The sequence below is a fragment of the Hippoglossus stenolepis genome, chromosome 4 (genome assembly GCF_022539355.2).
Source record: "Hippoglossus stenolepis isolate QCI-W04-F060 chromosome 4, HSTE1.2, whole genome shotgun sequence".
Taxonomy (NCBI): domain Eukaryota; kingdom Metazoa; phylum Chordata; class Actinopteri; order Pleuronectiformes; family Pleuronectidae; genus Hippoglossus; species Hippoglossus stenolepis.
In genome coordinates, this window is record NC_061486.1 from 10,488,106 (window position 1) to 10,501,662 (window position 13,557).

At 41.6% G+C, this 13,557-nt stretch overlaps 1 protein-coding gene across 5 annotated transcripts in view; it reads right to left on the reverse strand.

Moving 5' to 3' along the window:
• Positions 1-2,939: 2,939 nt before the first annotated feature.
• cux1b (cut-like homeobox 1b) overlaps positions 2,940-13,557 on the reverse strand; it is a 63,291-nt gene continuing 52,673 nt past the window's right edge. For 4 of the 5 annotated variants that reach the window (XM_035154562.2, XM_035154563.2, XM_035154564.2 and 1 more), the window contains one exon: positions 7,251-13,276. In XM_035154562.2, the coding sequence (XP_035010453.1) occupies positions 12,772-13,276 (505 nt within the window). In that variant the 3' untranslated portion in view covers positions 7,251-12,771. Of the gene's footprint in view, positions 3,939-4,065; positions 4,131-4,237; positions 4,319-4,648; positions 4,706-5,044; positions 5,129-5,266; positions 5,384-5,500; positions 5,614-6,798; positions 7,003-7,250; positions 13,277-13,557 lie in introns of those variants that run through there. The other variant, XM_035154567.2, reaches the window with a different exon arrangement.

Genomic DNA, 13,557 nt, shown 5'->3' on the forward strand with positions numbered 1-13,557 from the left:
TCAGCAAACATTTGTCATTTGTCATCTGTAGATATGATACACTACCAAGCAATAAACCCACCAAGTTAAGTGAAAATCCATCGATGTGTTGTTGAGTTCCTTTGGAAACACACACACACACACACTCTGCAGGGTAATACGACAAATTTTTTGTTCCTCAGACTGTGCGACTTTCACATTGAATTTGAAATAAAACAATTGATTCTTCATTAAAATGCCAGGTCTCATATAGTTCAGAAGTAATTTGAAAGTACACAGACACACATGCATGTGTTACAACATTGACTACAACACAATTGTTTCTATAAACCTGATCAAGTTAGAATTGGATCATAAATGTAATTTCCATCACAAATTGAATGCACTGGAGCACAGACCCTGAGGAAGAACGTGCGACCGTCCGGAGCACTTACAGTGTCGACTCTATGATGTTGTCATAGCAACATGAATCATTTCACAGGTAAAAGAATAAATAAATAATTAAAGAGAGAAATACTTGTTACCTGCAGTCTTAAAAAAAGCCTCTCACCATCATCGGGATCAAAGATTTCACAGTTGACATTTGAAGAAATTACATTCAAACACAAATGTCCCATTACGAACACAGAGGGAAACATGTCTTAAGATCATCTGAAGTTGGCAGACGCAAAACCGACAGAGACAAGAAGAGTCGGCTCAATAATTCATGTTCATATTAAAAACAGGAAAAACTTTACTGGACCCAAACTGGAAATTAAAAATCTAGACCGCTCTTGTCCACTCAGTGTCTCTCACAGTCTCAAAATAAACATGACAGGACAAAAAAGCACCATAAAGCGCTGAGCCATCAGTGCGCCGTCATTAAAGAAAGCTCCAGGCTCAAAGATCCGTCCGGGAGAAAGGACCCGTCCACCGCAGTAAAAATATAACATCAGGCCATTAGGCTTTACTTAAGACCTTTGTTATTCTACGGATTGAGGTTGTTAATATTTATGGGGCTGTCGATGGAGAGGCCCGAGACGAAGGATATGGAGGAAGGAGAAGTGAAAGGTTGTGTGTGTGTGTGTGTGTGTGTGTGTGTGTGTGTGTGTGTGTGTGTGTGTGTGTGTGTGTGTTGAAGTTTGGGGTTAGAGGTGAATGGCGCTCTGGAGGTCACGAGGAGGCTGCAAATGTGCTGCGACGCCTCTGATTGATAAGCAAAATGAGGCTTAGGACAGATGGAGAAGTGGAGGACGAGGAAGTGTGAGTGTGTGTGTGTGTGTGTGTGTCTCGTTAGTCTTTAATGGCTGCGAGCTGAGGTGCTCTTTAAGAGGAGGCCTTTCATGAATAATGCATTCTAATTCAGTCGTACTCAGACGCAGCCCGGCGCTCAGTGGGAACGCCGAGGCCCCGGATCACTGATCAGCACATTCATTCCGTGTGTGTGTGTGTGTGTGTGTGTGTGTGTCAGTCACTTCCACCTCTTCCTCCTGGATCAGCTGTTAAACAGACCCGAGAGTGCTTCCCATCAGCCCACGCTTGTCTCTTTACCATCATGACTTATGTAAAAGTACAGGGAGACCATTGTCGTATTAAAAATCCAATAGAAGGAATAAAAACTCCATATTTGTGACTTCCCCCTCCTGGCTACAGCTTCAAGCACCAATCAGCTTCATTCTCACTGAAGATATAAAGCTTTAAATATGGATTATCACTTAAACAGTGGCGACCGGTGCAGGGCGCAGTCTGCCTCTGCTGGGACTGGCCTCCTGCGACCCTCAGAGGAACAGGGAGGAGAGTAATGGATGGATGTTTACTTAAATATTTCAAAAAGACTAAGTAATCTAGTAAAAAAAACCAGGCACTTTAGTTTCTGGAGTGAATATTGCATTTACTGAGTCTATTTCCAGCTGCAGATTAATACGCATTAAAAAAAAGTTGCTTTATGTGGTGAGTATTTCCAGCAAAAGAACGGTGTAAATGGGATTAGAGTCCGTATTCTTCACGAAGAAACATGTTCTCCAGAACAATGAGGCTCATTGGTGAGTTTCTAGAAGCTTTTTAGAGCAAAAGAGGTAAAAGAAGAAAGAAAAAAGAGGATGTATGAAGAAACATCAACACAAAATATATGCAATATCTGTTAAAGTGTGAATTAATCCAGTTCCCAAGATTGACCACAAGATAAATGTAGAATATCGTGAATCGCGAGACGTATCCTGAAATGAAATGATCTTGATACAGTTGTTCTACAGCTCTAAACTAATTAAGTTTAAGACTTTTTAAGACCCACAACCTTTTGGAACCAGCACTCAGTAGAGAGGGTACCTCTGCCAAGGCCCAGCAGTGCCTGAATGAAACCACCTACTTTTTATTTGGCTCTGCACCAAATTTCACACACTCCTAAATGGCAGCCCCCCCCCAATCAAGATCCGTGAATTTGTTTTCTGAGAAATCAGTGAAATTATAAAAACACCTCACAATGTTTAAGGGAGTGAAACAAATTCCTGTACCTGCACCAAATTTAACAGGTTCTTCTTCCCTGACTCAAACCACATCCTTCCACCAAGTTCCGTGATAATCCATTGAGTAGTTTTTGTGTAGTACTGCTAACTAACAGACAAACAAACAGAAGAACAAACGCACAACATCACCTCCTCGGTGGAAGTAATGAAATTTAAGACCAAACCTGCGATGGGAAATACAAAAAGTGAAAATCTACTTGTTCCAAACACATTTGTGTCTGTTTGACTTCACCAACTTGATCCCCACTGTCCCCAGTTTGAAAGACTTAAACAGAAACAGATCAACTCCTCGGCTCATACATCAAACGTTCTGTCAGAGTAGAGACATTTTCACTGTGACCTTTTTCAGTGACGTGCCCAAAAAATAAATTAGGACCCATCCAACATGAATTAAAGACTGTTTAAGAATTGTGTCATGTGCAAACTGTGAACCCAATAGAAAAGATATGAGAGGACACATTACTGCATAGTCTTTATTTTGAATAGATCTGAAAGAGAGAAGCAAGCAGGTGAACATGCACATTTATCTTGGACATTAGTATCACAGACAGTCACCACTGATGAACCACTGCTGCAGCGATCATCTATCAGAAGAGGAGAGATGATCTGTGAACAGCAGGTTAACAGTAACAAGGTGGATTCAAGACATTAAACTGTACTTATCAATTAATCAATAATATTAGTCTCTTACGTAGAGAAAATCTGAACTGGAATGAAAACAAAAAAACTATTCCACCACTATCACCTCTTAAAGTAACCACCTCTTCCACCATAACCATCATAGACAAATCATAAAAGTCCCCATTTAAACACAAAGTCTAAAGTTATATGTTTCACCTTAAATCTTCATATCAACCAACATCTGTCTGATTCTGTTTTATTTTAATCACTATAGAGATTATATGTGTGTGAATGTATGAACAGTGGAGTCACTGTACTGTAGTGTGTCACACATCGATGGTGATTCTGTTATATAATGATAATACAGCTCTTAAACAACTATTTCTTTAATGATTATATTCCCTATTTATTCTAAATTCCAGTATAACTCAGAAATCAACCCATCAAGGCCCCAGTACTGCGCGGCCCCTTTGGTAATTAAATCTTAACTTCATTAAACTTCTGCAACGACAGCACATTAACGACTAGTGATTGGCTTTCAGCATCATGTCGATCTAAGATGCTTCAGTTACAGTTTTCTAATAAGTCAACCAATCAAAGGTCAAGAAGCTGGAAATGAAAAAGAAAAATCTCTGTTGGAATCAATCAACCCTTTGATGAACAGTTTACAGCCCTCAGCTGCCCCCTGGTGGAGATGTGAGCTTCAGTTTCCATCATTAAGTAAACTGCTGCTGAATGTTGGAGCAGCCTCATCTCACAGGGACGAGAAGACGTCACCGTGGCTCCGCTTACAGGTTCTGGTCGTTCTCGTGGAAACGGTGGATGTGGTCAGCGTACCTTGGAGAACACAGAAAATTAGGAATGTTATTCCACTTGTAAGGATTTAAACGACACATTGAGTTCACACATGATATAAAACCCGGACGATTCCAGGGTCATTTCCAGCTGCCGGGTGCACACTCACTTTTTGGCGCAGAAAGCGGAGCAGTCTCTGCCGATGCTCTCGCTCCAGGCGGTCTTGTACAGAACCTGAAGGATCACAGGGGACGATTCAGTTCAGTTTCTCTAAAGCTGAACACACAGAATGATTCGTGGTGTTTAAAGAAGCTCCTCGTATTTAGAGATTAGAGACTCACCAAGAAGACCAAGCAGTGCAGGAACAGGGTGTAGAAGAAAGCAATGGTCCGGGCCACTTTGTTGGAGAGAATCATTCGTCCCTAAAGAGACAAAAATAAACGATCAGATAAGGAGTGTGGACAACAAACCAGATTTCAGACAAATTTTTGAAAATTATATTTGGGTCGGGTTCAGTCAAGTTTCTATCCTGCATGTGTCTGAGTCAGGTCGGGTTCGGACACAAAAAACAATATTCCTGTTGGTTTCGGTTAATTTTCACAGGCTCAGTCCAGCTCGAACAGAAAAGTGCAGCCCGAGATGCACTCTAGTACGTGTTTGAGTGTGTGTGTGTGTGTGTGTGTGTGTGTGTGTGTGTGTGTGTGTGAGTGTGTGTGTGTGTGTGCGTGTGTGCGTGTGTGAGTGAGTGTTACCAGGCTCAGAGTTGCCTTATCCCAGGGGCTGAGGCTCAGGTATCGGCGCTGACGCTCCTGAAAACACACAGAAGTTAACCTCCACTAAAGTTCATCATCTTTGGAAATTGTGAACAACACATTTAACATTATGTAAAAATAGTCAAATAAATAAACACATTTAGATGATTTTACATTTCCCAGAACTACTTTCAGTAAAGCACAAAACTCCTCCTCAACCAGCATAAACTACGTATCTGGATAAATGCTTCACGTCAGAACAAAATGTTTTTATTATGTTGATCTGACACTTAGTAGGAAATATCCCGTCATTCAGAATATGAGTAAAGATTTGGCGGTAAACTACAAAATAAAGCAGGAAATTGGCAGGTTGATGAATCGTGTGTTGTCTTGCACCTTCTTGCTGAAGGAGGCAAATGGATCCAGTCTCTCCTCGTACTGGGAGGAGTAACGCATGACGGTGTCGTCACTGCCTCCAGCCTGCGACACACAGAAAACACACAGAGCTAAATATCACTCCCAAGTATTTCAGGGTGGTAGATTCCATACGATCATGATATTTAAACCATGAATGTCACACATGTAGATTTCAGTCACACAAACACTCACGATACGCACCTTGCTGGGGTAGCTCTGCAGGAACTTGATTTTCTCATAGAGTTTGATGTTGTCGGCTCTCAGGCTGTCCAGTTCGTTCTGCAGGGCCTGCATGGTCTGCTGCAGGGAGCGGTTCTCCTGCAGGGGACACAGGAAGCACATGGAGGAGAAATGAGCTCTCCCAGAATACAACAGTGTGTGTATGTGTGTGTGTGCATGTGTGTGTGTGTGTGTGTGAGAGGGATCGTGACTCACAACTTCCAGCTCCTGGTTGCGGGAACGGAACCTCTCCCTCTGGCTGGAGATGATGGAGAGCAGCGAGTCCATCTGGCCCTGAGGAAGCTCGGGATGTGGGCTCACACCTGAGCCTGGAGCAGGAAAAGAACAGATAACACAACACTTAGAGCCAATAAATCACTTTCCTCTATTTATATGCAGATATAGTCACAGTATGATCAATGATGTCTGGAAAATGGGTCAATTGTTGTTAATCTGTTTCACTATCAGACAGATGGTGAGAGTCTAACTAATGAAAACTGGACACACTCCCTCTAATCTGACGGCTGACATATGTTAACTCCCTCAAATACAGAGTCTGAATCAGAAGGTTACCTCATTACATCAAACTTCAGTATTTTCATTTTTATGCTCATGAGGACTGAAACGGCATCAATGAGCTTTAATCTCTTTTGGCATTAACACTGTTCAATGTGGAAATTTACCAAAGCTGGAATATTTATTAAAACAGTTTGTCTTAACCCTTTTAATTTACAGACAAGTAAAGAAATGTGACAGTTATGATGCATCAAAAGTTTATTCTGAATATTTAACTTTGAGATTCAGATCATCTTTTTTGGTCTTCCCATGATATTTTGTATTTAGCCAAACAGGAAAATAATTCTAATGAGCAGACAATTAAAACACCCCTGATGATTTTCACCTGAACAGTACATTTACTGATAAAGGCTCCGAAAGCTATTTTCTCCTTTAGCTTCTCACTATGATTAATGGTGTTTTACATGAACATGGTGCATTCTAACAAAAAATACGTAGATTTCTCTGCTGTGAAAACATGTAACTGGTTTTTACAAACGTGTACGAGGGATGACGAACGACTGAAGACAGGGAAAGAATCAGTGGAGACCATTATAGAAAGCCAGATGGATCCTCATCCGCCAAGGAGGTTGTGTTTTCATCAGCGTTTGTTTGTTTGCAGGATTGAGCAAAAAAACTTCTCAAATGATTTCCGTGTAATTTTGTGGAGGGGTGGGCCATTCACCCAAGAAAGAACCAATTAAATTCTCCCGAGATCAGAGGAATAATCAGAAAATAATTCATGTGTTTGCGATTTTGGCGCAGATCTAAATAAAAATGTGGATCTAGTGAAGTTAAATGTGGTTTCATGAGAGGACTGTCCAGCCGTGGCAGAGGAATGAGCTCTCCAGGTGCCATTCTAACATTTTAATCCTTCTAACAAAGCCAACTTGAGGTTTCTGTCACTGAACATTTCAAATTTCCTCCTTGTACTTAAACTTTTCTTTAACTCTGCGTACCAGAAAACATGGCGCTGGCCTCTTTGATCGGATCAGGAATGTCCCCCATGTTGGTGACCTCCGACCCGTCGGCGTCGGGGCGTGGCAGGGAGGACATGGCCTGGATGGTGCTCAGGTCGTGCTCCAGCTTCAGAATCAGCTCCTTCTGCTCGGCGCTGGTACGCACAGCAGAGGAGAACTCCACCTGCAGCTCTGCATAGCGGCCTGTAGAGGGCGGAGAAAAGATGAAGAGAGTTTAAAATTTATATTTTTTCATTAGATGATTTGTTTTTATTTTTATTTTATTTTAAGTTTCCAAAACATCTCACCTGTGGCAGCAGCAAAATGCAGAAGAAATCCAATATCATTGAAAACCTATGTAGACCCCACTTTCCTACTCATCTCTTTCTCTGAGAATACTTATTTTACAGAACCATCCACATGTGAGAACAAAAAAAACTACAACAGTACACTTTTAGTATTTGTATAAAAGAGATTTACTTCAATTATCACACCTAGGGTGCATGTGAATAATAATGATGATGAATCAAATGTCAATCATAACAAATACATTGTGAACGTTTCATACAGTGATATTGCTTTTCAATGTTGTAGAAGGGACTGTTTTACAGTGCTGAGAACAGACAACATGATACGTTTAGTAAATAGAAAGATAAAGAAAACGATGATACATGAGGGGGAAACAAAAGGGAGGGAGACCCCGAAGGACAAAAAAAGAAGCATCTCAGGAGTGACAGAAGTGCTCGGGAAACAACATTTAAAATAAAAAAAACAACATCTTTAACCATCCCTTTACAGTCATGCAGCCTTTTGTACTACAACACACACGTACGCGCACACACTCACAAAAATAAGCAGTGGGACAGGTTATTACGAGAATTATTACTTCCACATTGTTGATGATAAGCTGTGAAATATCATCGTCAAACACTCTGAACTTGATAAAGCCTCAACAAGCATCTTAAAGCTTTCCAAACAGGGGGTGTGGGGGGGGGGGTGAAGATCTCCCCGGGTCATTTGGTTGTCAGACTACACTGTGGTTTAAGCTATGGGGTGAACTGAAGCGACGACACTAGGTAGCAGCAAACAGAGAGAAAAACTGTCAGCAACCTTTCGACAGAGGTGGAGAACTATTTCACCATTTGGCTTTTTGCTTCCTCTTTTTTTTTTTCTTCTTTTTTTTAAAGTCTTGTGAGTTTTTCGCTGCAATGTTTTATCGTTCCAGAGTCGAACGTTGTACAGTCGATGGGGGAGAAAAAACCGAGAGGAGATAAAGAGGAAATGGTTTAAGACTTAAAAAAATCAGCCGGAGACAATGTAAGAGGTGAGCGGGGGAAAAAAACAAAAGCACGTGAGTAAAGTGGAGAAGGGGGTTAGAGGATGAGTGTATTGTGCTGTGTTGTGTGTGTATGTATTACTGAGTGTGCTATGCATACAGCACCACTGATTTGGAAAGTGTTTCCTTACAAAACCCACTTCATAAGATATATTCTAAAAGTATTACAAAAAACATCTGAGGTTTTTTTTTCTTTTCTTTCATTTTTTTTTTTCCTGAATATGGTGACCAGTGCTGCTGTTCGGGCTTCCATTACAACTAATATGTCAAATGAATAACCACTACTTCAACAGATCATACAGTAAAGCTTTACGACTTCAGAAAACATGATATGATATACAGCATCTGTTACACCTTTACAATGTTATTCAACAGTGTATAGAATCATCTGATTTAAATTTGTAGAAAAATATCTGTGGATCATGGAAAAGTCCTGAATCGTCCCTTCTCTCCTCCTGCCTTCGAACAAAAAGCATACTGTGACAATAGTGAATCAATAGCTACTTGATCGACCGTATTTACACGTCTCTTTTCCAAATAACCATTAGAATTGGCACACGTCATTATCAATACCTGTAGTGCCGTTATTAATGTCACAGCAAACCTGACACAAACAGAAAAATACAAAATGCCCTATGAAATAAATTCAGTGTTATTACAGTGTACGCTGTTTCTGCATGCTTCCTCCTTCATTCGATGCTCTGGCCTTTTCTCGCCGCTAGTTAGGTTATGTACAACGTAAGAAATGCATTGTGGGAAAACAACTGTCTGAAATAAGACCCGGACCGGAACGCGTCTGCAGGTCAGTCATAAGAATACACGAGCTTGTTTTTTCTCTTTTTTTTTTTATCGGTTTCACTGCACTCCAGCAATTATATACAACCCTCTGCGGAGGGCTGAGGAAAAGTTGACTTTTAAGTACCACTACGAAGTGTGCGAGAAATGAATTTCGGATCAAGACGAGTTATGAAGAAATCAGGCGAAGTCGTCCACATCTAATGACATCACAAGTTTGGTGCCCTGCTTGGCAGTTAAAGGCACAAATCTGATGATCTCACGTGGTTTAGGTGAGTTGATGGATCTGGCTATAAAATGGCTGATGGGTTAAGTGCTTTTACTTTACAGTAGCTATTCATCACCATAAAACATACTGTGGTTGTCCAGTCCGAGCTCGTCCAACAGAAGGCAGCGAGCTTTCGTTATTCTGCAGGAGACCTGATGTGTTTTACATCCGTCGTCCTCAGGAAGAGCCAATGTTTGAGGAGTTATTAGGAATTATTAGATGCATCACAAAATCCAATTTTAACAAATGCATCTTAATGCAGTGCAATGAGATTATCAGTAACTTTTGAATATATCTGGATATAGATTCAGGGAAAGCGGAGGTTTGAGGATGGACCGAGATAAAAACTCATAATATCTACAAGTGTACAGGACAATGTTTCTGTCTATAGTTTGAAATGAGGGGGCAGCTGTATTCAGTTCATCGTGTAGAAAACAGGGGGACAGCGATCTTATGCTTGAATATTTCTTTTTTTTAGTGTTCGGATGCGGATAAGAGTCTGTGCTTGGTTCACAACCACTTTTTTAAAAAAGGCAAACATTTCCCAGGATCCCGGGACCGCGCTCTGCTGTAGTGTTTACAGACCCTGTCCACGGTTAAGTCTTCAAAAAAGATCCTAATAAGTGCTTTGTTACGGACTGCAATAGAAATTCTGCATAATCATAGGCTGGCTATCTCGCTTCAATCTGGCGTAGCACACCTGCCAGCTGGTACACTTCTCTAATCTCAATTTGGCAGATATGACCTCTTTCAAGTTTAACACGCGTTCTCAAGTTTAGGTTAATTTCATTTGACCTATTGGACAAAGTGTATACACTTGGACCTGTTCGTTACGTCGATGTGATTAACGCGCGGTCGAACTCTTAAAGAAAGCTGCATGCCCTGCCGAGCGTTAGTGTCGGGCTTGCCCAAGAAACAGCCAAATAAAAAGTAAAGAAAACGTGATCGGAGAATAGAAAACAGGAAAAGAGATATGCTATCATATATCCACTGATCTTGATATGTCCTTTGATTCTCTAGCTAGCGATTTAAGAGCATAACTGTCGTGGTAAAAGCTTAATGCTTACGGGAGCATGGACTGTAGCAAACACATTTTTTCAAAGCTATTGAAATGACACTAAACTTTAGGATTCATGAATATACAAACAAATGAGAACTAGTACATCTTTGTAAATATTAACCAATACTGCCGGCAGTCTATACGTCTAATAAAAATGTTACTTGCCCTCAGGAACAGTATAATCCCTTAAAAAATAGACAACTCAAATGATAAGACATTAAATGAAAAATACAGCACCTATAAATAAGCAGAATAAAAACCAAACTATAAATGCAAAATAGCAATAAAACCAAGCTACAGTAAATCATAGTATTACACTACTTTGTGATAAGATTAATGTAATGGTAACGCATCAAACAGCTTAAAGAAGGGTGTCAGTTGTGCACTAGTAGTGTGTGCAAGTAGATACGAAATATGACCCCACTCATTGGAAACACGAGACACTCCGCAGTCGCACACACTTGTGCACACGCGACGAGCATGCGTGTACATGCACCCTCACAGACGCACATTCACACACACACACACACACACACACACACACACACACACACACACACACACACACACACACACACACACACACACACACACACACACACACACACACACACACACACACACACACACACACACACACACAAAGGGGAGGCAGTGGGCTGACAGGCACTGAGGGCTTGTGTGGGGCAGGGAGGAGGTGATATGCCTTAGAATTTGTAGTGTATACAGTAGAATTCAATGCAAAAAGACTTAACATCCCTGGATACAGGATCAGACTGGAGGAGAGTGGAAACTGCTCGCACCAGGATTGTGGTGAATTCACTTTGACGGCGATCGACAGAAACTACAGATTCATCAAGTTCTGTACATTGCAATTCATTTCCATAAAACTGTGTCTGGTCTTTTTTTTTTTTCAGTCATGAATTTCATTATTATTAATCTACTTCTCAAATTTTACTTTGAGTGAATTGACCTCGACCCTGACTTTCATGCAGGCAAATACAAATACTAACACACAGACAGATGCGCACACACTCTTCCTGATTTGGCCTATAAAAAGATGTGTGTTTGTGAACAGAGAAAATTTGTCGGTGGTGCACATACACACATACACATGAACGCTCACACACACACATACACTCTCACACGCACCCAGCAGGTCCAGTGCTGGGCAAAGCTGTGACGTGCACAACCTAAAACAACGAGAGACACGCAAAGTATCACCATGTCAGACAGCTACAGTACTACGTGAAATTCATTGTATCGTATTTCAACAATGCAACATTAATCCATTCTAATTTGTATTTTTTTTCTCTTTTAAAAACAGTAACTTGTTATTCTCTTATTTTCTGTTCTCATTTTGTACTAATTAAAAATGCTTCCTAAAATTCCCTATTTTGTACTCTTTAGAGTCAATAGACTTTGCAATCTCTTATTGGCAACCAAATTGCAATATTTAAAAAAAAAGAGATCATCCTTCATCCTTGAAAGAAGGGTTTGAGGAGGCAAAAAGAGGGTTCCTTCCTTCCTTCTTTCCTTCCGTCCTTCCTCTTCAGATGAGTGCGTGTGTTTGTGAGGAATTATAGATCCTTCTGGCCATCACATGGCTGTCAGCAGGATAGGATATGGGACACAACAGGTCAAAGTTCATCTTTCTTACATCAGTAACCATGGCAGCTCAGCCGGCAGGCCTTCCACTACCCTCTTAAGAGTGTAGGAGTGAGATAAAAAAGAAAACATGCTGCCATTGAGAAGAGACACACACACACACACACACACACACACACACACACCATTTTAGGGTGTGGACACACACAACCCCGCACACACACACAGGTGCACACTGACACAACCCCTAACATACAAACACGCACACACACACGCAGTGAGTGAAAAAGGCAAAGGGTTTGTAACAGTCACTCTACAGTGTGAAAAATGAGGCGTCTCACTGAGTGAGGGGAGGTTTGTGGACACTTGGGAGGTGAGAAGAAGAGCGGAAAAAATCTCCTTTAAGAAAGTGAGAGTTCTTGTAAGAGAGTTCCTGTCTCTATCTATCATCTATCAGTGTCTATCACTGTGACAGCTGCTGTGTCAGGCCTTGCCTGTGTTACTGAGTCCAGGTTTCAACCCCAGCTGTGGGTCAGACCCCAGCTCAGGACTAACCAGTCTGGTGCACCAGTGGCTGGTGATAGGGGGAGGTACAGCAGGGCCGGAGGCCAGCAGGACGGCTAAGTGCTTTTCTCAGTACAAAAACAAAACTCAGTTTAAAAAAAAGGAGAGACACTTAAGTTCTCTTATTTTGTTCTTCTAGGTATTCAGTAAATCTTCTTTTTAAGGGTTTTGCCAACCACTCTTTGTTTCTTTCCTCTTTTGGGAAAGCTTCTATTTAATAAAAATGGCTGCTGAGCTTGACTTTGGCTGTGTCCACTCTCCAACTGGAACAGAGCAGGAGGGGTCCAAGGTTAGAGGTCGTGAGGTTATGAAACAAGAGGGATGAAGGATGGTCAGGGGGAGCTAGAACTCCCACTCTGAGGGATCCTCTTTGCTGGCAGCCTTCTCCAGCCTGTGGATGATGTTATTGAGATTGGCTGCTTTCTTCTTGCGCAGATTGTTGTCCCTGGGGTTTCTGGCAGGGCCAGAGGCTGGGATGTTTGTACTAGAGGCATGGCTACTGGAGGACGCTTCTGTGAGGCTGAAGAGCCCCAGTCCACAGCTGGAGCCCGGCCCGACTAAGCCTGAGGTGGTGCAGTCTAGCTGAGCAGGGGAGTTATTAGAGCCCCCTGCCTCAGACTCAGCCTCCATATCATGGTCTTTGCATGCTCCTCTGTGATCCTCCAGGCCAATCCCCAGTCCCTGGCGTATCTCCACCGTGCCCTCAGATTCTGTCCCATCACAGCTGTCCCCTTCTCCTGATTTGGACCCACGGAGGGAAGGAGATCCCCCCTCGCTGCCAGGCCCTCCTACTACCCCTCCAGCTGCCTGGATCTCCTCTATGAAAAGTTCTCGCCGGATACGTGACCTAGAGAAGACACATGGGTTTAGTCAAGCCGGTTAAAGTATAAAAACCTTTGTCAAACAGAAGACAAACTACACAGAGGGACAGACAAAAACTTGTCTAGAGAATTCATGTACAGGGTATTAACCTCCAAACATATCAGTATTCTCTCAACAACAAAGTACTGTTTTATAACTTTTTTAGAAATAAATCATCTTACTGTTAAATTAAATCAATCTAATTACTATAAAATCCCTTAAAAAACTGTTAATAAATGAAAACCCTGGACAGTTACAGCTCAATGT